Raw genomic sequence first — 22,270 nt, 5'->3', positions numbered from 1 at the left:
CCATACCTATATGACGCTCTGCCCTAAAAGAGGGCAATAATGTCGACGCGATGTGTGCTGATATCATCCACTCTTAGACAACGATCCCATCGTCGTCTGACTCGGCACACTTGATCGAGGCGGAGGAATACAACGATCGAGGTTCGCCCATCGGCAGTTCGGTTCTCCACGCAACGTCAATGGCAATGTCAGACGCCATCAGAGGTACGATCCTGCCTCCCGCAAGCAGGCACGTCAGGTAACACTAAATTGCCCTATAAATACCCCCGAGTTTTAAACGAGCAGGGGGACACTTCTTCACTAAAAAACTCCTTCCACATCATCTAACTTGATCGTCGGAGGGGTCGGGCCGAGCTTCTGACCCGACATGTGTGCACGGACAAGGGCGAGGTTGCATCTTTCCAGCGTTGTGAAAAAGCTTTACTCTCCACGCAACATCCCGCCCTGGCCATCGTAATCGGCCACCCCAGCTATTCCGAGGAACTCCGCGCAAGGTCCCCGCGCATTCGGACCCGAACCAAGCCGCGTCGGCCCCGAGACCACGGCATAAAGTTGTTTACACCAACAATCACTATTTACATTTCCTCATCAGCTTCTTTAATATTAAAGTTATATGTATTATTATAATCTAACCCATTAATTCGGATCAGATATGTAATTATTAATGCATTGGACCAGTCTAATTATGTACGATCGGATTTGATCGAGAATAAAAATAGCATCGAGATATAATCTTTAAGAATTGGATGAATTAGATATCAGTTACTGATAAAAATATGTAAGTTCTAAAAATCTGATAAAATGAGTTAATTCAAAATGTAGATAGATGCCTACACGTAATAAATATATTTAATATCATATCATTAGTAATCCAAACGTTCGTAAAAGTACGTTCCAAACCCAATTCCAATAGTCCTTCTTTCACAGCCTTTTCATGCCTTCCCTTTTGTCTCTCTCTCTCCCTCGCTCTTCTTCCCATCTCTTCTTCGCTCTAAATCCCAATTCGATGTCGAGACAGGCGAAACCGTAGCGCCGATGGATTGCACACCGGAGGTGTTCGCCGTCTTCCCCAGCGTCTGGCGTTGCCTCAACTCCGTCGCCGTCGCGCTCCTCGCCGGCGACGACTCCGCGGGTCCCGCCTTCGTCCATCTTCGTCCTCCACCCGCTCTACCTGGCCGCCATCGTCAATGCCAGGGTCGTCTGGCACCTGTCCAGCGTCTTCTCGGTGCTCGAGGACGCCCGCGGGCTTGAGGCGACGCGGCTGATCCAAGGAATGCTATGTACGGCGTCGGCCATCTTCGTCGCTCTCGACCTCTGTTTCGTGGCGATGGAGCAGGCCTTCCGGCAGATGATGGTGGGGGAGAGCGGCCATGACCTGTGGCACGACCGGGGGCTGCTGCAGCCGCCGCTGTGCCTGGTGCTCATCTCCGAGCTGGCGGTACAGACGGTGGCGTACTTCGTGTGCGAGTCATCCCACCACGACGGCATCGAAAAGTCGAGCCTTGCCGTTGAAGTCGCAGGACGTGAGGAGGAGCAGCTCCATATCTGATACGAAGACAAAGTAGACTATAGTGGTCATCCCTCTTTGTGATAGACAACATAGACATCAAGTGAAATTGAGATAGAATACAGGACTAAAGAATCGATATAAAATAGAACATATATAAGGTAAGAAAGATTTTTATTCTTTTTATACATTATTCTTGTGAAGGGAGGGATTGAATTTTTTTCTCATCTATTTGATATTTTAGTTGAGGACTAATTATATATTATCTATGTAGTTAGCTATCTTTAGTATATTGGTCTTTATACTTTTAGAAGGTACATTTAGATCTTTATATTTATGGAAGTGAAATATTTAATTTCGTTACTTCAACAAAATCCCTTTCTCTTTTTCTTTCTTGATTTTTAATTTCTTTTTAATCTTGTATAGGCATATTAATGTTTCACTTTCATAAGTACGAGGATCCCAATATAAAATTTAAAAATATAGGGATCAGAATACTAAAGCTAGCTAATTATAAGGGCTAATATGTAATTAGCCTCTTAGTTGATGAAAAAATTAATATAAGTATTTTTTTCTAAATTACTATTGTGGTATCAGAGCGCACTTACTTTAGGTTTAATAGAAAACTTTCCTTATGGAATAAAATTAGAAGATTACAACCCCTCTTTATTATTTATAATCTCATATAAATTTTTTTAAAATATTTTTAAATTATTCCTTTACAAATAGATGGAAATGCTCTTGTCTTTTCCTCCTCTCTTTTTTTTCTTTGACGGAGAACGTCAAGGTGGTGGCAATCAACATTGGAGGAGGTCGATGAAAATGGTGTCCATGGGGAGAGAGGGAGGAGGGATTGTCGATGAAGCACATGAAAAGGAAGTGTGACTCAAGCATGAGAGAGAAAGCATCGATGAAGCGTAAGATCAAGGGCAGATAAAATCAAGGGTTGTGAGAGAAGAAAAAAAAAAGATAAAATCGATATTAATGAAATTATAAATAGAAAAATATAATTTTAATTATTTTTAAAAAAAGAAATTATCAATAGTAAGATGTAAAATGGGGCCCTCTAAAATTATTGCTCCTGTTCGGCAAGATCAGGTGTTACATTCCAATGTTTTCATTCAACATTCTTGCCAAAATATTTCAATAAATTGGTGCATCACAAAGGGGATGCTAAGAAATCAACACTCCATATTTGTACATGACTTCACCAAATAGTACATTCGAGTACAAACCAAACAAGCCTTCATACGCTTAATCCACATGACCTCTTCCTTGTATGTGTGCTCTCTGTCACTCACTCAGAGGTAGAGTTACGGATACAACGAATGTAAAGAAGACACCAAACAGACAAACCATTATTGCAAGCTCAAGCTGCAATTACTTCTTCTTCTTCTTCAAAGAAAGATGAAGCAGTCCATTGATATGAGAGGATTGTCTAGGTCGTCGGCGAGAGGAACCCCAGATGAGACCTCCTGTGCGTTGTGGACATGGTGGATGTGGTGCACCCTTATCTCTTTCTCTGAGCTCAAACTTTGCCGGAGTCGGGTGTTGTCCTTCCTTGCGGTGATCTGAGGAACCATAACATCGTGTCTTTGCTTCTCGATCTGCGTGCTTCTCCGTCTCTGAGGAGCCGCCACCGCCGCCGAGCTGTTCTCGGTCCTGTAAACCTTACGCCCAGCGACCGCATTCGGCGAGGAAGAGCGAGCTCTCTTTGCTGGAACCGATTTCTTCGGTGTAGGCTGCAGAGTTTGGACAGCAGACTTGACAGGCTTAGGCTTCACAGCTTCACCATGCTTGTGTGCGCTCGAGTATTGCAGCAGCGAAGAAGTGCTACTACACGAGTTCGAGGAGGAGGAGGAGGAGGAGGAGGAAACGGAAGGAGAAGAAGAAGACAACAAGGAACAGGAAGAGGAGGAGGGAGTCTGTGCCTTGGAGAGAGCACAGGAGAGAGAGTTGGGAGGAGGAGCGGATTCAGAAATGACGAGCTTGTCTTGCAGAACGCAAGAATCAAGGTCAGGGGGAGGAGGAGGAGGAGGATGAGGACTGGTGTAGCACTTGCTAACACAAGAGCCCATGACTTGTTGAGCTGGGGAAGGAAGGGACGGTGACAGAGAGAGGAGGGTAAACTAGAAGATTGCGGTGGAAGGGAAGGTGGTGAGAGGCCATCTTTTACTGGTTGCTTTCCTGTGCAGGTGGGTTGAGGCTGATGGTTTAAATTGGATCGGCGGGGTGGCAAAGGAAGCCCGTTGCACTACGGATTCATTATAGCGGTGGCCTTTATCATGTGACGCCCTTCTTTTAACGTGAAGTGGACGACATGCTCAGTCGACTGCTGCTTTAAAGCAATGGGACCTTTTTCCTCTTTCTCTCTCTCTCTCTCTCTCTCTCTCTCTCTCTCGTGAGATGAGAGGTGGGGGGCATTGAACACAGAGACAGTACCTCCTACAGAAATATCTCTAAATCTCCTCGTCCTGTGTTTCTCTTTATCGGTGTTCCTTTTTTTCTTTAATCCTTAGAACGTCCTCGCGGTGAAGACTACTGAATTGTACCGATTCGATCAAATATTTTATATATAAGATTTACATTATCAATTTTTTAGTAAATTTATACTATTTTTGATGTATCTATCAAAATATCATATATATATATATATATATATATATAATTATATATATATATATATATATATATATATATATATATATATATATATATATATATATATAACACTTCAATTAGTCTCACATCAAAAGTAAAAAATTAATATTTATTTAATATTTTGATAAGTGATTTGAACTGAACGAAATTGACAAACTAATTAGATCTAAAACTTAATAGAAATTAGTTCATCTATAAACATAGGATCTTAAATATGTTTAGAACAATCAAACGTTATGTTTTCTAATAGACTTATTGTTTTACCTCCATTAAAATATTATAAATTTATTTAAAATATTATATTTTAAGAATTTGATCGATTTATTCTATGGATCGATCTATATGATATATCTAATTGCTCCAATTGTCTTATTTGGAGTATTTTAAAAAATTCAGCAAACGAGTGACGTTTTTTTACTTTAAGATGATTAGGATAGTATATTTAGAAAAAAAAATAATTAAAAAATAGATTAATTGATCTAATCCATATTATTGAGTTAAGTGTGTAGGATTAACTACGATAGTTGGCCCCGAGGCCACGGTATAAAGTTGTTTGCACTAACACTTTTTGCCGTGGCCTCGGGGCCGACGCGGCTTGGTTTGGGTCCGAATGTGCGTGGATTTTGCACGACGTTTCTCGGGATAGCTGAGGTGGCCGGTTACGATGGTTCGGGCGGGATGTTGCGTGGGGAGTAAAGCTTTTCTGCGGCGCTGGGAAGCTGCAACCTCGCCCTTGTCCCTGCACACAGGTCGGGTCGGAAGCTCGGCCCGACCCCTCCGACGATCAAGTTAGATGATGTGGAAGGAGTTTTTTCTTAGTGAAGAAGTGTCCCCCCCTCTCTGTTTAGCACTCGGGGGTATTTATAGGGTGATTTAATGTTACCTGACGTGCTTGCCTACGGGGGACAGGATCGTACCTCTGATGGCGTCTGACATCGTCATTGACGTTGCGTGGGGAACCGAACTGCCCTAGGGTATGGGCATGCCTCGGTGGTCGTTCTCCTCTGCCTTGGTCGAGCGCGTTGGGTCAGACAACGATGGAGTCTTCGTCTGAGAGCGGGTGACGTCAGCGCCCATCGTGTCGGCATTATTGCCCTCTTCCAGGCAGAGTGCCGTCTAGTCGTGGCTGACGTCGTGGCGCGTCATGTCGCCATTATTACCCTCATCATATCCCCCCCCCCGGAAGAAGCTATGCGTCGGTCACTGCGATAGGGGGGAGTCTGAGGCATGGCTTTGTCCTTCGGTGCCGCAGGAGTCTCAGGCGACGTGGGGTCGAGCTCGCCTCGGGCGGGCAGGCTGCGGCGAGGGAGGTGGTCTTGGGGAATAAGGAGCCGAGGAGCGCGACGCAGGCGGACTGACCGCGCAGGTGTGTCTCGGGGAGCATAGAGCCGAGGAGCACGACGCAGGCGGACTAACCGCGCAGGTGTGTCCCGGGGAGTATGGGCCGAGGAGCACGATGCAGGCGGGCTGACCGCGCAGGTGTGTCTCGGGGAGCATAGAGCCGAGGAGCACGACGCAGGCGGGCTGGCCGCGCAGGTGTGTCTCGGGAAGTATGGGTCGAGGAGCACGACGTAGGCGGGCTGACCGCGCAGGTGTGTCCCGGGGAGTATGGGCCGAGGAGCACGACGCAGGCGGGCTGACCGTGCAGGTGTGTCTCGAGGAGTATGGGCCGAGGAGCACGACGCAGGCGGGCTGACCGCGCAGGTGTGTCTCGGGAAGCATAGAGCCGAGGAACATGACGTAGGCGGGCTGACCGCGCAGGTGTGTCTCGGGGAGTATGGGCCGAGGAGCACGACGCAGGCAGGTTGACCGCGCAGGTGTGTCTCGGGGAGCATAGAGCCGAGGAGCACGACGCAGGCGGGCTGATTGCGGTGTGTCTCGGGAACATGGGGCCAAGGAGCACGACGCAGGCGGACAGGCCACGCAGGTGTGTCTCGGGGTGCATGGGGCCGAGGAGCATGACGCAGGCGGGCTGGCCGCGCAGGTGTGGTCTCGGGCATCATGCGGCTGAGGAGCACGACGCAGGCGGGCAGACCGCGCAGGCGTGGTCGCGAGGGTCATGCGGCCGAGTAGCATGATGCAGGCGGGCAAGCCGCGCAAGTGTGGTCTCGGGCATCATGCGGCCGAGCAGCACGACACGGTCTGGTGGCCCGAGAAGCCACTTGTGTTTCTTTCCCTCCTTGCCTACTTAGCGGTAGCGGGAGTCGAAAAAGCTGTCGTATTTGATTTCCTTTCTGAGGGGACTAGTTACTTTTGCCATACGCTTTCGGACATTGAGATCGAGGCGTCAAGGCGTTGCCGCTTCAGCGGGGTTGCCACGTCAGGCTTTCATTAAGACGAGGCGTCTTTTGGCGTTTCTGACGTGACGTGATGGTCACGCACGTGCGCGGGTGGGCTGCCGTCGATTCTTGGGAGACGAAGGGACTCTGGTTCTGGCGGGATATCCCCTTTAAGTAGCGGACGCCCGGCTTCGCTTTTACCTTTCGCCGTCGAGTTCTCTTTCTTCGGATCTTGCCGTCTTCCTCATCCTCCTCGCCTCCTGCGTCGCCCTTCCTTTTCCGTAGCACCCTCAGTCAAGGTCAGTGAGGATGACATCCTCTCCTTCCTCCTCTTCTACCCCTTCCCACGGAGCCAAGGAGGGACGTCCTCCTCCGTCCCCTATTGAATCCTCTGATGGGGAAGCGGCACGGGCCCTCGAGGCCTTGATGTGGCCACATGACCAAGACTCCTCCATGAGTGGGTCATCACTGGGGGGACTCCGGGAGCGTTATGGTATCCCGGAGGATTATATCCTTAGTGTGCCCGAATCGGGACAGCGGGCGTATGACCCGGTCCCGAAGGGTTTTGCCTTGACTCTAGATGCCCTGGAGGTGGGTTTGCGTTTTCCCCTTCACCCCCTCATTGTGTCCTGTATCTCCCTCTGGCGGATTTCGCCATTCCAGGTGGTGCCGAACTCCTAGCGCTACCCAGTGGTGTTCCTGGGGGAATGCCACCATGCCAACATCACCCCCACCCTCAATCTGTTCCGTTCCTGTTACCGTCTCTCCAAGGGGCCAGGGGTTATTTTTCATCTGCCCGGGCAGGCTTCCGAGTCGGGGGGGCCCCTTCCAACAACAAAGGGTGGAAGGGGAGATTTGTTTATATCAGCCGTGCAAGGGATTGGGGCTTCGGAGTCCGGTGGTTCGCGAGGGGGGTCGATAACACCGTCCCGAGACTGAGCAAAGTAGAGCACCGGGATCTGGGGAGACTTAAAGAGGTTCTCCCCAACTCCGAGGCCCTCCGGAATATGACCGAGCGATGGCTCGTCGAGGTGGGTCTCAGCCCGACGCCTCCGGGTACGTCAGTAATGCTAGGTTCGGACATTGCATGGCTCAATTCTGGTACTAATGCTTTTCCTATTCCTTGCAGAAATGGTAAAGCTTCGATTGCTCCTGGGCGGTCAGGCGTCGCAAGCCCCACTTCCAGCACCGCCGGTCGATTCACAGCCCGGCTCGAAGGATGCACCACTGGAGGTCGAGGCCGAGCGTCCTCGGAAAAAGGCGAAGGAAACACCTTCAAAGGGGGCTGAAGCGGGCCCTCGACGGGGCGAGGCCGGGCCTAGTCGGCGGGCGGCCGGGAAGGGCCCGCGCCCCCCCTCCGTGCGCGACCTGTGCCGGCTGCCCGCCGGGGACGAGGAGATCCCGACCGGGGAGGCAAGCGACCCCCTGGTCGCCCCTTGGGGAGGCCTGTCCCGAGGGGACAAGGTGTGGGCTGGAGGGGACTCCTCCGCGTCGTTCCTTCGACGTGCACTTCATCCCGACATGGCTCGGGATTTGTATACCCTGCCCTCGGAGGCTTTGCTTGGCAAGTCTGCCAAGTCCTTGACCTGGGTAAGTGCTTCTCCTTCTTCCCGTTTGGGGTTGTTTTCCCGACGCTGTTCTTCCTGACCCGTCTTTCTTCTTGTAGGGCCTTCACTACGCGACAGCCCTGATGGATAGGGTGCGCGACGTTGGTCGGGTCATTGGGGGCCTGGTCAGTCGCAACGCCGAGCTTCGTCGCCAGGTCGAGGAGGCCTGAGCTGGGGCCGGTCCGGAGGCAGTAGCGACCGCCGAGAAGCGTGCGGTGGACTTTAAGGCAGAGGCGGCTCACCTCATGTCAGAGCTTGAGGCCTCTAGGAAGTCGAACGAGGAGCTCGAGAAAACAATAAGGTTGGAGCGGACCGAGCTCCGCCTGTCGAAGACGGAGGCGAGCGCCCTCAGCAAGAAGCTGGAGGAGGCGAAGGCCGAGACGAGAGCGGCCTCGGAAGCGCTGGCGGAGGAGGTCCATCTTCGACCCGTTAAGGATAAGGAGCTCCTCGAGGCGTATAAAAAGTCCGAGGGGTTCGAACTTGGGCTGACGCGGACGGGGCGGGTGTCCTTTGAATATGGATACTGAATCGCCATGTCCCGCTTCCGCGCTCGTCACCCCGGCCTCGAGGTGGAGGAGGATCCCTTCACTCCCCACCCCGAGGATCTGGAGGTAGACATGCCTGAGGACGTCCCCTTTGACGACTGCCTGGACGTCCCATTGTAATAAAGGAGGGTCCTGTATTTTCGTTTTTCTAAGGTGTTAGTCGATTTTGTAAGTCGGGGTCGAGTCCTGTAAGGTGGGGTCAAGTCTTGTAAGTTGGTTTCCTCTTGAAATAAAGGAAAACTTTTTCTCCTCTCATGTATTGCTCAGCTTCTTTTTTAGTGCAAGCGAAAAACTTCTTCTTCTCTCAAGCGGAAAGCTTCTTCTTCCTTGGACGAGAAACTTCCTCTTTCCTAGACGAAAAGCTTCTTTTTCCTCATACGAAAAAACTTTTTCTTTCATTATGCCAAAGAAAGAAACTCGTTCAAAGAAACTCCTTTCTCAGACGAAGAATTTCTTAAGGTTCTGGACGTTCCAGGTTCTCGGTAAAGGAGAACCGTCCATTGTCGCGAGCCGGTATGTACCTGGTCGGATTACCTCGACGACCCGATAAGGTCCCTCCCATTTGGGAGCCAACTTCCCCCTCGCTCGGGTGGGGTCGCTGACCTCGGTCTTGCGCAGGACTAGGTCGCTCAACTTAATTGGTCGGGGTCGTACCTTCCTGTTGTAGACCCTTGCGACGGCTCTCTTATAAGAGAGGGCCTTCAAGTGCGCGTCGGCGCGTCGCTCCTCGAGCACGTCGAGGCTGGCTCGAAGTCCTTCGTTCGAGACTTTCTCGTCATAGCTTCTAGTCCGAAGGGTGGCAATGGCTACCTCAGGCGGTAGGACAGCTTCGATTCCAAACGCGAGGCTGTAGGGGGACTCTCTAGTCGTGGTCTTGGGGGTGGTGCGTAGTGACCATAAGACGCTCGAGAGTTCGTCCACCCAGACCGATCGGGCTGCGGACACTCTTCTTCTGAGCCCGTCTAGGATGGATCGATTGGTTACCTCCGCTAGCCCGTTCGTCTGTGTTGGGAAATCATAGGGGGGGCGACATCATATGCGCAGCGGAAGAACAAGAAAACAAAAAATCCCCGATTCCCAAAAAGATGTTCATCGTCGTGCGAAGATTGGTGCGCAAAATCCGCAAAAACACAAAACTGCGTATAGAGATTGTGTTACCTAGGGAGATCGTATATCCCTGTTTCCTTGCAGATCCTTAGGAGAGGGTGAAGAAGGTCAAGCGTCCTCCTCTCTAGCGGTGATCCACACAGCAGGGTTGCGACGACGCTCCTCAAAACTCCAGGCCTACTCTGAGGTGGAGAGGGAGAGGAGAATAGGAAGGGCAAGCAAAGACTCTAGCCTATGAGGCTGTGAATCCCTCCTATTTATAGAGATCCCGTGTCAAAACCCTAATGGGTCCTTTCCCTAGTGGGTCCTTTCCCTATTTATAGAGATCCCGTGTCAAAACCCTAATGGGTCCTTTCCCTAGTGGGTATTGGATCTGCATCCAATAAGACAAGGGCTCCGTCGGATATCTCATATCCGAACCTCTACTCATCGCAATGCCTACCATATGTGTGTGACCCTCTAGGCCCAATATCGAGCTGGCCGTGAGTCATACCTGTCAGAACTCCTTCTAACTCAGTGAATTATTATCTCTGTAATAATTCACTCGACTCATCGACTACGGAAGTACTAGGCCACTACGCCGTAGTCCCCAGACGATACAGGGGAATCCAATCCATTGGACCTGTCTGTCCTCAGTTACCATGTACCTATAGTCCCTCATCCATCTAATATCCCAGAGACCGTATATCGAGCATGGTGCTGTCAGACCCATACGGTTTCTACTCGAGTCTCGCTCTAATCGGATTCTCCCGGAGAACTCTTTCTCTCTCAACCCGAATGACCCTGGCCAGGGATTTGTCTGAGCAAGAACACATGGGATATTCCTCTCATGATACCGAGAGTGGATGATCCTCTATCGACACTCAATAGCCCTCGTAAGGTCGACTACCACTCCCAATGACCAGCTGTACTAAATCTGGGAACAGCCAAACCTATAAGTCTGGTATCAAAGAGTGGAGCACTCATACAGGACATCCTTGGTGTCTCAAGTCTAAGAACCAGATACACCACTAGGACTACGGAATTGTTGTCTGACAATAAGGCATCATCAACCATCCAGCATTCCGTAAGCGGATCAATCAGTGAACTCATTCTCCAATGAGCACCTGTACTGTATCCCTAGTGTCCCTACACGAGCAGCTATGAGACCAGCTGCATCCATCATATGGACGGGTATACAGCACACCAGTCTATCCGGTTATCACGATGTCCCTCTCGAGTAACCTATGACCGGGATTATTTAGGATATGTGTTTAAAGGTGAATCGATCTCATTATCGTGATCTCATCACGATCCGATTCCCATTGCACAAATCCAAGGACATCACAATATATATGCATTTATGCAATAGTTATAAAGTGATATACGCCAAAATATAATAAGCAAAAAGATTCTGTATCAAGTCACACGTGCCATCACTCACATGATTGGCTTGCTGGGCACTTATGACTAGCAGTCTGAGGGTAAGCCACCGAGCTGAACCTTAGCTGGATGCCGTGGCTGGTACAGAACTCCCGGAACCTTCTACCGGCGAACTGAGGCCCGTTATCTGTAATGATGGTTTTGGGCAAACCGAACCGAGTTACTAGGTTCCTCCACACGAATCTTTCAATTTGATGCTCCGTGATTGTCGCCAACGGCTCAGCCTCAACCCACTTTGTGAAATAATCCACCCCCACGATGATGTACTTCCACTGTCCCGAGGCTGGCGAGAAGGGTCCGAGTAGGTCCAAACCCCACTGCGCGAATGGCCATGCGCAATCGATGGGGGTGAGCGGGACCGCGGGCTGCCGGGGCGTGCTGGCGTGTTCTTGGCACGAACTGCACCGCTGTACATAAGCCTTCGCGTCCCAGCACATGGTCGGCCAGTAGTAACCTTGGCGAAGTATTTTGTGCGCCAGGGTTCGCCCACCGACGTGTTCCCCGCAGAATCCCTTGTGGACCTCGGCCAGAACCGTCTGAGCTTTGTCGAGCTCCAAACACCATAGGAGGGGGTATGTGAAGGACCGACCGCTTATAGAGTCGTCCGCTCACCTCGGAGTACCATGCATGCGTACGACGCAGGAGCCGAACCGCAACCTCGTCGGGAGGAAGGATCCCGTCCCGCTTAAAGCGTAGCAGCTCCTGTACCCATGTGGTCGGCGCGCTTCCTGAGGCCGCAGCTGCGATTTCGATGGCACGGGCAGGGAGCTCCTCGACCTCGGGCCGGGCTTCGGGGGCTGGCCTTGATGCTAGCTTGGCTAGCGCGTCGGCTCGCTCGTTCTCTTCCCTCGGAACATTAGATAACGTAAAATGAGGGAATTTGGTGGTCAAGTTCCTTACCTGTGCTAGGTACTTTGCCATGGTTGGGTCCCGAGCCTCGTATCCGCCGCTGAGTTGCTCGGCTACCAGTTGCGAGTCGGTGAGGACGTGTATGGCAGCCACTTGCATTTCGAGAGCCAACCTGAGTCCCTGCGCCGGCGCCCTTTGAGTTGGCTGATCCGTCCACGTGTAGGACCCATGCTTCGGGAGGTTGCTCGAGATCCCCATCCGCGATTTGGGTTAGTTCTGCGATGAAGTCGGTCACGGACTGGGCTTTGATGGCGGTCATGGGTATGTATTGGATGTCATGCTCGCCGAGCTCCACCGCCCACTTGAGAAGGCGTCCTGCAACATCAAATTTAGACAAGATCTACCAAAGTGGTTGGTCAGTGATGACCTCCACTGGGTGAGCCTGGAAGTAAGGGTGTAGTTTCCGGGCGGATAGGACGAGCGCGAGTGCCAATTTTTCAATCGGTGGGTATCGCTCCTCGGGCCCGCTCAGGACGTGGCTGACATAGTAGACCGGAAGCTGTTCGCCAGAGTTTTCTTTGACCAGGACGGAACTGACTGTGTGCTGGGAGGCAACCAGGTAGAGGCCTAGCCTCTCCCCAGGAGAGACTGAGGCAAGGCGGGGGAGGCTGGCCAAGTGTTGCTTCATCTGTTTGAAGGCTTCCTTGCATTCGGTCGTCCATCGAAAATTTTTCGGGTTCTTCAGCGCCCTGAAGAAGGGGAGGCAGCGATCACCTGATCGGGCAAGGAAACGAGACATGGCGACAAGCCTCCCATTAAGGCGTTGTAGGTCTTTGATCGTCTGAGGCGACTGCATGTTGATTATTGCCTGGACCTTCTCTGGGTTAGCGTCAATTCCTCTTTTGTGTACGACGAACCCAAGGAACTTTCCCGAGGTGATGCTGAAAGCACACTTCGCGGGGTTGAGTCGCATGCCGAACTTGCGCAGGGTGGCGAATGCCTCGGCCAGGTCGGCAAGGTGAGCTCCCGCTGTTGCAGAGGCTGGGTTACATGTGGGGGCGTCGGGTGGGAGACGAGCGGGATGATAGTCTACACCACGCCCGCCAGTGCTCGGACCTGATGAGCGAGGTCGTGGAAGGCTTCGGGCGAAACAAGCGACAGGCCGACGGGGGTGTCGGGTGGTGACAAACCCAGGTCGTTGAACAGCCGCTAGTAGCGCTCCGATGTCGTGGCAGGGCGTTCTTTTCGGGGCTCCTCACGCAGGGGATGTTCTTCTGGGGTGTTGACCGGACGCAACCCCATAGCTGCGGGTTCACCAGAGTGGATCTGCTGATCGCTCGACATTCGGGGCCCTCCTTCTAGCGCCAAAAATGTTAGTGCAAACAACTTTATGCCATGGCCTCGGGGCCGACGCGACTTGGTTTGAGTCCAAATGCGTGGGGATCTTGCGCGGCGTTCCTCGGGACAACTGAGGTGGCCGGTTACGATGGTCCGGGCGGGATGTTGCGTGGGGAGTAAAGCTTTTCCGCGGCGCTGGGAAGCTGCAACCTTGCCCTTGTCCCTGCACACAGGTCGGGTCGGAAGCTCGGCCCGACCCCTCCGACGATCAAGTTAGATGATGTGGAAGGAGTTTTTTCTTAGTGAAGAAGTGTCCCCCCCTCTCTGTTTAGCACTCGGGGGTATTTATAGGGCGATTTAATGTTACATGACGTGCCTGCCTGCGGGGGGCCGGATCGTACCTCTGATGGCGTCTGACATCGTCATTGATGTTGCGTGGGGAACCGAACTGTCGCAGGGTATGGGCGTGCCTCGGTGGTCGTTCTCCTCTGCCTCGGTCGAGCGCGTTGGGTCAGACAACGATAGAGTCTTCGTCTGAGAGCGGGTGACGTCAGCGCCCATCGTGTCGACATTATTGCCCTCTTCCAGACAGAGTGCCGTCTAATCGTGGCTGACGTCGTGGCGCGTCATGTCGCCATTATTACCCTCATCAACTATAACTTAGATAAATAGATGTAAAACTCAATAGAAATTAGTTCATCAATAAACATAGGATCTTAAATATGTTTAGAACAATCAAACATTATGTTTTCGTTGATTGTTTTACCTCTATTAAAATAGTATAAATTTATTTAAAATATTATATTTTAAGAATTTGATCGATTTATTCTATGGATCGATCTATATGATATATCTAATTGCTCCAATTGTCTTATTTGGAGTCTTTTAAAAAAATTCAGCAAACGAGTGACGTTTTTTTTACTTTTGAGATGATTAGGATCGTATTTTTGGAAAAAAAAAATGATTGGAAAATGGATGAATGAGATAGGTTGGAGTGGAGAATAAAAATTAGTGAAATCATTTTTGTGATGGATTTGTGAAGATTATAATCTAATGTCACTGATGATCCTATCGAGTCAATGCATCATGGATAAAGTTTAACGATATGATTTTAGATCAATTGACAATGATTAGTGTCTTGATATATTAATCTTAGTCGAACCGGCAAATAATTTCATCGGTCATTGGATCATTGATTATGAATTGATGTCTTGGTATATTTATCTTAATCGAATCAAAAAAATGATTTGATCGAGTTCTTTCATGATTATTGATTGGACGAGTGGTTCAATTGACCAAATCATATATTTTAATTTATTTTTTTTTATAAAATAAATAAATAAAATACTATCTATATTATTATAAAATATAAAAACTGTTTAAAAATTCAATGATCTTAATAATAAAAGATGTAAATGGAAAAATAAAAAGAGTAGATTAGAAAGAGAGGAACTAAATAATGGAAAAAAGAAGAACCACTAAGAAGAGAGAAAACAGAGAAGAGACTTATTTTAGAATATAAAATCATTTACTTATTATTCATCATGTAAATGCTATATCAAGCCAACACCTTTTTGTACATGAGTCAAAAAGACAGCTCGTGTCATTATCAATCGACTCTTTTATTATATATTCGTAAGAATATTTCTAAAAACCAAAAAAATAGTTCGAATAAGTTATTAATTTATTTTTTTATAAAATATTCATAGAAATATTTTCGAAATCTTACAAAAGGATCGATTACAAACCGGCTTCTTGGGTTAATTACGAATCAATTTTCTTATGAAATATTTATAAAAATATTTTTAAAAGTCCAAAGACAGGATTACAGAATCTTTTACAAAATATTCCTCCTCTTCGAGGTTAGTATAAAAAAATATCTTTAATTATAAATTAAAGAAGAGAAAAAAAAAATAAAACTCAAGTATCGGAGGGCTCAACTCAGAAAGTTCCTCCCGATGCTCTATCCAGAATGGCCCATTGCATACGGATCATGACCGCTCAATAATATTTTCGTCTAATACATAATTATTAACGATTCAACAAAATTATTGACAATAATTATCCAACTTTCTATAGATTTCTTTGAAAACGAAAAGTCTACTAATAAAGTTAGCCATCTCAAGTGGGATGACGTTATCAATTCCAAAGAGGTCCGAAATTAGATATTTATTCATCATCCTTACTTTTGATCTGATTTTTTAAACGCAAATGAAACGTGACTTAACATCAATGGATAATTCGCCTTGAGATTAAAAGTTTTCTTTGAACACCAATAACTTAGTATAATTCGTGTTCTTCTCAAGATTTTGGGGTCTTGGTTTTTGTTCCTTAATTGGATTCATTCCACGAAGCCTCTATGTATGAAAGAAACGTGTGCCCCTGCAGTATCATCCGCTAAACAACCAATCTGTACGTCCACTCGTTCATAACTCGGCCGCCCGGAATCGAGTCGGTCTCATCGCTGCCGTGGCGCCTCCCGCCGTGCCATTCGGATGGTTCCGAATCCGACGGCCAGAAACCCCCCTCCGCGCGCACCGATTCCACCGCAGCTCGCTGAGTCAACTCCGTCCGCTGGTGTTCTCGTGGCTCAAAAGGGCTTCCCCAGGTACATGAGGATGTCCTGGAACGAGTCCCCCAACCCGGAGGAGAGCAGGCCCGGTTCGAACTGGGTGAAGGCCGAATTGGCGTTGGCGTTGGCGTTGTCGGCGGCCACGGGATTCCCGAGGCCGACGGCCTTGTCCCGGTCGGTGGCCCGCCACCGCGGCTGGCTCTGCACCTCCCTCTCGCACACGAACTCCGGCGACAGGACGTGCTCCGAGCAGCTCGAGTCGGCGTGCAGCCTGGGTATGGAGTCCGACGGCGCGAAGCTGTACGCCAGCGGCGGCGCGCCCTGGCCGAGCGCTGGCTTCCGGTCCTCGGGGATGTCGCCGGCCACCGTCGACCCAGCCGGGTGACTCACCGGGTTCCCCGGCTTCTCCGAGCCGCTGTTTCCTTTCTTGTTGTAGATACGGCACAGAACCCAGTCGTCCAGCTGCAACCCAACACGTGTCTCACCACGTCATCTTCCACACCCAGGCGAGCTAACATTTGCACAGGAGTTGGTGCTCTGCTTACCCGGAGCGAGTTGTTCTTGCGGGCGGAGCGGTCGACGTCGGCGAGGCGGTACTCGTGCATGATCCAGTTGGTCTTCTCCCCCTTAGGGGCCTTGCCGGCGTAGAAGACGAGGGCCTTCTTGATGGCCAGCGGCCTGGGCGTCCCCACCGGCTTGTCCGCCCCGGTCGCCTTCCAGTACCCGGACCCCGCCGACCGGTTCGGCCTCGACCCGTTGGGGTACTTCCGGTCCCTCGGCGAGAAGAAGTACCACTCCTTCTCTCCGTACGACGCCAACCCTGCCGCCACCACGGGATCAAGATCGTGCGGCGATCGTATGCATCAGGGCATGAGATGAGACGGCTTACCTGGGAGCTGCCAGGGGTCGTACTTGTAGAGGTCGAGCTCGGCGATGATGGGGACGGGGACGGGGAGGTCGGCGCACTTGCGGCAGAGGTAGTGCGTGACGAGCTCCTCGTCCGTGGGGTGGAAGCGGAACCCAGGGGGCAGCTGCAGATCTCCGCCACTCATCGCTTGCTCTCTTCGATCGACGGCCGTCCGATCCCGCAGCTCCGCGGTCTTCTACCGCTGAGAGGATGCAAGCTCTGAAACTTTAGGGAACCCGGCGAGACGCGGCTTTAATAGACGACCGTGGGGCGAATAAAAACACGTGGTGGTGGACCGCTCGGGCGGCTGCGGGGCCCGGGTGGCACCTTCGAGAAGGGACATGTGGGGACCCGGAGAAGAGATTGGTCGACGTGGCGCTCATCGAGTGGTCGAATATCGACGTGGCAAGGAGAGCGGCGGGCGGGATTCTGTCACGGCTTACGTCACCAGTTTCGTCGGGAAGCGGGTCGGCCCGGCCGACGGAGAGACTCGGGAAGGCTTGAGCGGACCGGGGGCGGCGTGGACCGCGAGTGGGACCATGGAGGAGAGCCATCGGGAGGGCGACACGTAGTCGGTCGGGGGAGCTTCGAGGAAGGTGGGCGAGGGTTCTGTTGTGGGGTGGGTGGATAAGGACGAGCGATGGGGTGGATGAGCATACACATCGACCGGAAGTAATGAGAAGAAGATGGGGGAAACTTGGGGAAGTTGGGGCACGTGAGATGATGATGAGTATTAGCTTTTTGACTAAGTGTTGAACTCTTCGTTTCACTGCTGTAATTTGCATCTAAAATATTTTAATGTATTCAACCATTTAAAGTGCATGTTTAAAGAAGTATAAATTAAAGCCCAGTCAGCATGACATCTATACAAGTATTATAAGGATTGGATTATTAACACACACACATATATATATATATATATATATATATATAAGAAAAATAATATCATACTAATAGTAGAAGATCTTTGTCGGATTTATTGTCGATGTACTTTTGTGAGAATCTTAATCAAACTCAAGCCTTCTGACATGGACCAAAGATTGATTGGTTCCCAAATTTTGACACATTGCCACAGCCAAAATCTTTCGACTAAGTTGGGTTTCATGTAAACTTTTGTCAAACAAAGAGGACATTGTGTGGTGAGGTTTGACCAAGTGTTGGCTTAATCAGAATCCCCCATGCAATACACGTTACTCCACGACGACAAGATCAAGCGCAACATGTGCCATCTCCACTGCATTCAAGATGGATGTCAACAACAACTCACTTGGCATCACAACAGCTTAGCTTGTGTGCATATTTATAGCGAAATAAATGAGATGACAAGGAACAAACATTTTTCTAATGCAATTGATTCGACCGCATACCTTTCCATTTATTTAGGTTACTTTCACATACGTAATGGAGAGATGGATCTATAATTAGCTTTTCGAATGAATGATTTGAACTAAATCTTATGTTACTATGTTCAACCCTAAGTCTCAACTTGGAATCCGTGTAGAGAGCTTCTATAGGCCTGTGGTGGACTGGGCCTTCTTTGTGCAGCTTAGAGTAGGAGGAGTATCAATCAGTTCTTCCACAAATGCTTGCAATAATGTGGCACAATCTCTGTGCGGGATAAGCATAAAGATCAGATTATATTTAATTCAGAATGGGGTAATCCAAATCTCTGCCATGAATGCTGCTGGATATGTGTGCAGTGCAGAGCAGAGCAAGGTTTTGTTGAAGACATTTGTTTTGATAGTTTCTCTCGTCTCTCGTCTCTCTCTCTCTCTCTCTACATGCCATGCATGACCTGATGTCGATCTGTACTCCCTCTTCTTCGTGTTGGCTAAGCAGAAACCAAGTTGTGGAGGGAAAGCTCCCGAGGGAATGCCCAGCACAAAGAATCATCAACAAGAATGATGAAAAAGACGACACGCTTCCACAGCTTTGCAGTGCCCCGTTTGATGCTCGTCTCTGCCTGCCTTCCCTTTTGCCCCAAAACTGTCTTACAACATCACCATCATTCTTCTTCCTCTGCAATCATGTACATCAGCCATGGCCTCATCACCCCCCTCTTCATACCCCTCTCCAAGCTGTGAGAGAGAGAGAGAGAGAGAGAGAGAGAGAGAGAGAGAGATGTTGTGCTGTGATGAGCCTCTGTGACAGCCACCACTGTCCACACTCATGGCCATGATGAGCTGAGGACAACTCTTGTCCCTCTTGACAGCATGGACGTTAGTAGAAATCCAATGATCTCTCTCGATAGCAACCTCTTTTTGCATGGATCTCAGGTGCTTTGGCTTTCTCTCTCCCCCTCCCTCCCTACCCTTTACAGCCTTCCCTCGTCTCTCCCTGCGTACTTGTAGTTGTCGAGATGCTGTTGCAGTGACAAGTCCTCTTTTTGCTGTTGTTGCAGGGATGCATGCCAACCTACTCTAAATTACTCTGTACTCCGCCAATGCAATCACAGTCTCCAAAATCCCACGAACTCCTCCCCACCTCAAATTAATAGCAGCAATTAGGCAGATTGGTGTTCTTGGGAGACTAGAATAAGGAGAGAGAGAGAGAGAGAGAAGCCTGAAAAGACTACCTGTATAGTGGATACTGAGATACGGAGGAAGCCATCATTGCCTTCCTCGGAAGAAATGGAAGCCTCCTACCAAATCTCCCATCTCATTTGTTTTGCTGAAAACATTTCTTCCTCAGCCCAAATAAAGAATTGAGACACAGTGAGATGAGCACATCCTACAATCCATCATGCACTGTTTGCTCAGTGATTACCTTTTTGGTTAAAGGAGAGAGAGAGAGAGAGAGAGAGAGAGAGAGAGAGGAACTCCAACCAACACACGGTCAAAACAGAGATTAGAAAGGCAGAGGAAAGACCAGAAGAGCCTTCTCATCTCTTTCTTTGGAGACAGTTACGGGAGAAGAAGGGGAGCAATGAAAGGAACTCATGAGGCCGGTCTTCCTTCTGCCACTAAACAATGTGTTATGGCAGAATTCTCCATCAGCCTTCTCCCTCCGCAGGAGACACCCATCATTGCCCTCAAACCATCATCCCTTGAAGCTTAGGAAGTTGGGCTTCCAAGCCATCCCACCAACGTTAAATCACCACCTCCTACTTACCCTGCCTCCACCCCCACCCAACCACCCACCCACCCACCACCGTTGGTACTTTCTCTCCACCATGAAGCGTTCTTCCAACTCCGTCAACAGCTTCTTCTCCTTCCTCGCCCATGGCATTGACGACCTCGATGAATCCCTTACGTCGAACACCTTCATGTCGCTCCAGTTCCTCCAGCGGGCGGTCGCGCTCCTCCGGTCCCTCCACTCCCGGCTGACCAACCTGGTGCAGAAGCTTCACCTCCCGGTCGGCGAGAGGTGGCTCGACGAGTACATGGACGAGAGCTCGCGACTGTTGGATGTCTGCCACGTGATCAAGCTTGGGGTCTCGGGCGTCGAGAATTACTGCTCCGCTGCAGCTGACATGATCTCCTCGCTCGACGAATGGCGCCACAACCCCAGTCCCCACCTTGCTCGGCAGGTCTTGACCGGCTTCCTTGCTTCGATTCCTGCATCTTTCTTCTACTGATATCTCAAAGCTCTGATATTTTTGGTCGCTTCCACATTGTTAAGGTGATGCGAGCAGTCTCGATTTGCCGGAGAGAAGCCATGGGACTGGAAGAGGAGAACAGAGTGCTGGTGGAGACGAGGATCGAGCCCATGTCTTTCCGGTTTGACGATAGGCTGTCGATGGAGTCCAGATACAACGGGTTCAATGGCTTCAGAGGCGTGCTTTACGCACTGAGGAACGCCAGCTCCTTGCTGCTGCTCATCCTGCTATGGGGATCCGTCTCCTGCTGCCCGGAACTGGCAGTCACCGACGGCTCGCTCTTCTTCGGCTCAGAACTCATGGTCTCCATGGCGAGCCTGCAGCAGAGGGTGGTCGGAGAGGTGGAAGGACTGGACGGCCGGTCGGGAATTCTGATGCTCGAGTTCCGGCAAGCCAGGGCGGCGACCGAAGAGCTAAGAGACGAGCTGGAGACAGCTGGAGCCATGAGATGTGGACCGGAGATCGCCGGGGGAAGCCTAAAGGAGAAGGTGGAGGAACTCAAGGGGTGGTTTGGGATGCTGAGGTCGGGAACCGAGAATCTAGTGGGACAAATGGATGACTTCTTTGATGAGATCGTGGAAGGAAGAAGGAAACTGTTGCATCTGTGCAGTCACAGGTGAAACTGTAGAAGGTTCTCATCTTCTCCTGTTCTTCGGGTAGCTGTTGTCTTCTCTACATGTTGAAGCAATGGAGGAAGAAGACCACAGTAGGAGGTCAAGAAGCCAAATGACTGCCGTAGAAAGGAGGTATTTGTTTCTGTGCAACAAAGACAAAGCTGAGGTCTATTAGCTGTGCAAGTGTAGGCATGTTGTGGGGTTGCAGGAAAAGGCAACAGAAGAAAGGGACCTTTTTCTTCTTCTCTTTGCTTTGTGCCTGTTGTTGTTCCCTTGTTTTCCTGTGTGGAACTGTCTTCCTGCTTGCCAGGGAAAGGGTTGGGTTGTAGATTCCTCATCTGTAGTACAGATTTAAAGTTGAAGAGGACAAAATAGGCACTGTGCCTGTGGAAGCTTTTGTCTGATTCCATTGCTGCGGAACAGACGGAAAGCATGATGAGGATGCCTTCTGCAACGGCAGAAGCAGCGGCCGCAGCAGCAGCAGCAGCGTCCGAGTGTTCCTGCACTCTGAGGTAGAATGCAAAACATTGAGTCGTTCTCTCAGCATCTGCAATTTTAGATGGATACGTGAGGACGACGTCAGATCGGAGCTCTATAAGTGAAGTCGCATGCGTACAATTCATCATGCAATATAAACAATAAATTAAAATCGACGATTTTCTTTAAAATAATCATATTTTAGATATTTCTCGATCGATATCTCTTTCTTTTTCTTAAACAGTATATTTAATTTTAAAAACGTTTAAATTATTTTTTTTAAAATTTTTTATTTATTATAATGAAAACTTCATAATGTCTATTTAAATATATTATAAATGAACCAAATAAAATCAAAATATATCGTAACAATTATTCAAACAAATATTTATAATAGTCTAACAATAATATTACTCAAATAAAAATAAAAATTAATTTATTAGAGTTATTTTGATCATCATAATAATGCTATAAAACTTACTTAAATATATTATAAATGACTCAAATGAATTGAATCTCGAATTTTGATGATTAAATTAATTGATGAATTTATAGACTAATATATTTTTGATATAAGTGACGTATGAAATACATCGATTAAGGACTCGAACCATCAAGGACAAATTATTGAAGTAGGAAAGTAGATATTGTGTTGAGAAAAATATCATGTCGAAAATTAGACGTTAAGTCGGAGGATTAGTCGACGGGCCAAAGATTGGACTTCATGCTATAAGTTCGGGCATTATATTAGAAGAATCAGATATTGCACCGAAAGATTGAATGTCAT

General features: G+C 49.2%; 4 protein-coding genes across 4 annotated transcripts; 2 read left to right on the top strand and 2 right to left on the bottom strand.

Annotated features, from left to right (window-relative positions):
• Positions 1 to 179: 179 nt before the first annotated feature.
• On the top strand, positions 180 to 1,549 carry LOC135650625 (uncharacterized). The gene is made up of 2 exons (XM_065170114.1): positions 180 to 204; positions 1,074 to 1,549. Exons 1-2 carry the CDS (start codon positions 180 to 182, stop codon positions 1,547 to 1,549), a joined length of 501 nt encoding a protein of 166 aa, XP_065026186.1.
• Positions 1,550 to 2,904: 1,355 nt separating this feature from the next.
• LOC135650624 (uncharacterized) lies at positions 2,905 to 3,585 on the bottom strand. The gene has a single exon (XM_065170113.1). The coding sequence runs from the start codon at positions 3,583 to 3,585 to the stop codon at positions 2,905 to 2,907; it is 681 nt and encodes a 226-aa protein (XP_065026185.1).
• An 11,953-nt stretch (positions 3,586 to 15,538) lies between these two features.
• On the bottom strand, positions 15,539 to 17,026 carry LOC103999983 (NAC domain-containing protein 48-like). Its single transcript, XM_009421909.3, has 3 exons — positions 16,777 to 17,026; positions 16,433 to 16,707; positions 15,539 to 16,349 (listed from the first exon to the last, which is right to left on the bottom strand). The coding sequence occupies exons 1-3, from the start codon at positions 16,937 to 16,939 to the stop codon at positions 15,906 to 15,908; spliced, it is 882 nt and encodes a 293-aa protein (XP_009420184.2). The 5' UTR covers positions 16,940 to 17,026; the 3' UTR covers positions 15,539 to 15,905.
• Positions 17,027 to 19,589: 2,563 nt separating this feature from the next.
• On the top strand, positions 19,590 to 21,368 carry LOC135650766 (uncharacterized). Its single transcript, XM_065170340.1, has 2 exons — positions 19,590 to 20,323; positions 20,416 to 21,368. Exons 1-2 carry the CDS (start codon positions 19,733 to 19,735, stop codon positions 21,010 to 21,012), a joined length of 1,188 nt encoding a protein of 395 aa, XP_065026412.1. The 5' UTR covers positions 19,590 to 19,732; the 3' UTR covers positions 21,013 to 21,368.
• The last annotated feature ends 902 nt before the right edge of the window (positions 21,369 to 22,270 follow it).

The sequence above is a fragment of the Musa acuminata genome, chromosome BXJ3-10 (assembly GCF_036884655.1).
Source record: "Musa acuminata AAA Group cultivar baxijiao chromosome BXJ3-10, Cavendish_Baxijiao_AAA, whole genome shotgun sequence".
Classification (NCBI taxonomy): Eukaryota; Viridiplantae; Streptophyta; class Magnoliopsida; order Zingiberales; family Musaceae; genus Musa; species Musa acuminata.
This window is presented reverse-complemented; position numbering and strand designations above follow the sequence as displayed.